The following is a 1,803-nucleotide window of genomic DNA, read 5'->3' on the forward strand; positions in this document are numbered from 1 at the left end:
CCAGCGCAGAGCGTGGGGCTCCCCGCGGTTGCACGCACCTGCAACGAGCCGCAGGGGTCTCAGCGTCTCCGTGCTCCCTGCCCGGGGGGGCGCCCGGCTGCCCCCCGTGAGGCTGTGCCGGGGGCGGCGAGGGCTCCTGCAGGTGGGACACGTACCTGGGAGCACCCCCGCATCCGGCGGAGGGAGGGGGGACGCGGGGCCGAGCTCCCCGCTGGGGTCTCCATGGGCATCGCTGCCCGTGGCCGCACGCCGACACCGAGGGTGCCTGGCTGTGGCTCGCTGCGGACGGGTGGGAAACTGAGGCACGGCAGGGGCACAGGCGGGAATGACGTGCCGGCAGGCCGGGCGGAGTGGGGCAGCCCCCGAGCCCCCAGCCCGGGCTGCAGCCCTGTCAYGGGGGGCGGAAACTGCCTCAGTCCCTGCTGTGACCCCCGAGGGGGGGCCCTGCCCTGGCCCTCCGTCCCCCCCAAACCCAGCCTGGCTTTCCTTGCCTCCTGCATCCCTGTGCCTCGGCACCAGAAATCCCCCGGGCACGCTGGGGGGCCATGGGAGGCATTAACTGCCCCAGGGAGGGGGAAGCAATGGGTGCAAATGTCGCGGTGGGGCACAACCCTGCCCCGAGCCGCTCCAGGCCTGCCCTGGCCATGCCCGGGCCCCAGAGCCCTGCCCCAGGCGGGACCTGGGGAGGGGAAGGGGGCCGGGACCCTTCCAGGCCGGGGGTGCTGCACGCGGGGGGGGGGCAGGAGAGGGGGTCCCCCCACCCCGCAGACCTGGCTTTGTCCGGCCTTTAATTGAAAGTGGCTCTGGGGGCTCACGAGAAGAAAAGGCGGTTCGGGGCCGTGACGGGATGAGCGGGGCTAATCCATCCCTCGCGCATGACTGGTCCGGGGAAACCGCAGCCACGGGGATTAGGCCCGGGCCGGACCCCMCCACAAAGGGGCTCCCGGGAATGGCTCATCTCACATGCAGCACGACCCCCCTCCCCGGCAGCACCCAGCCCCGGGCCCCGCTGGGCGCCGAGGGCCTGATGCGCCCCTGGGGCTGGGGACAGCTGGGACAACTCCTCTGTCACTGCCAGAGAGGCATGCCAATGCCTGCCGGGGCACCCGCAGCACCCTGTCCACCTGCCTGCACGTCCAGGCCATCCCTCCCGCCATCCGTGCATACCTCCCTTCACCCAGCCACACATCTCTCCATCCCTCCTTCYGCGCATCCCTCCATCTACCCATCCATCCCGCCCTCTGTACCTCCCTCCCTTCCTCCTGCCTTCCCTGCATCCCTCCTGCTCTTTCTCCACGCCTTCATCCATGCGTCCTTCTCTGCCTCCAGCCCTCCATCCATCCACTGCTCCATCCCTCCATCTATCCATTCATCCCRCTGTCTGTCCATCCATCCCTCCAATGTGCAGTGCCGGAGCCCCAGGGCCGTGAGGAGCCTGGTGGTCCCACCCCAGGGGATTGCACACATGTGCCCGGGTGGACATTTAGGGGCCGGTTTGCAGGGAGACCCCGGGGTCCTGCGCCCCAGGCCAGTGCCAGCCCCGTCCCATCCCTCTCTGCGCGGCTCGGACCAGGGCAGCTGGGAGAAGAGGAATTTGGGGGGAAACGGGCTGGCCCCAGTGTGCCTAGTGCAGCCCCGGGGGTCCTGCACAGCCACCCCCCAGGCTGTCCCAGCCCCTGTTCCCCCGTGAGCCCTGGGCTGTCCCGGTCTGTCCCGGCATCTGCTCCCTGGGCTATCCCGGGCTATCCCGGCCTGAGCTGTCGGGGGTTGTCCCTGCGTCCTGGGCTATCCCAGGCTGTCCCG

The 1,803-nt window shown here is 70.5% G+C and overlaps 1 protein-coding gene across 1 annotated transcript in view; it reads left to right on the top strand.

Moving 5' to 3' along the window:
• The first annotated feature begins 325 nt into the window (after positions 1-325).
• The window catches only part of WNT1 (Wnt family member 1), a 4,912-nt gene continuing 3,434 nt past the window's right edge, over positions 326-1,803 (top strand). The window contains exon 1 of the mRNA XM_026055446.1: positions 326-340. Within this exon, the coding sequence (XP_025911231.1) occupies positions 326-340 (15 nt within the window). The remainder of the gene's footprint in view (positions 341-1,803) is intronic.

Source organism: Apteryx rowi, unplaced genomic scaffold, assembly GCF_003343035.1.
Source record: "Apteryx rowi isolate R43461 unplaced genomic scaffold, aptRow1 scaffold_999, whole genome shotgun sequence".
In the NCBI taxonomy this organism is placed as follows: Eukaryota; Metazoa; Chordata; class Aves; order Apterygiformes; family Apterygidae; genus Apteryx; species Apteryx rowi.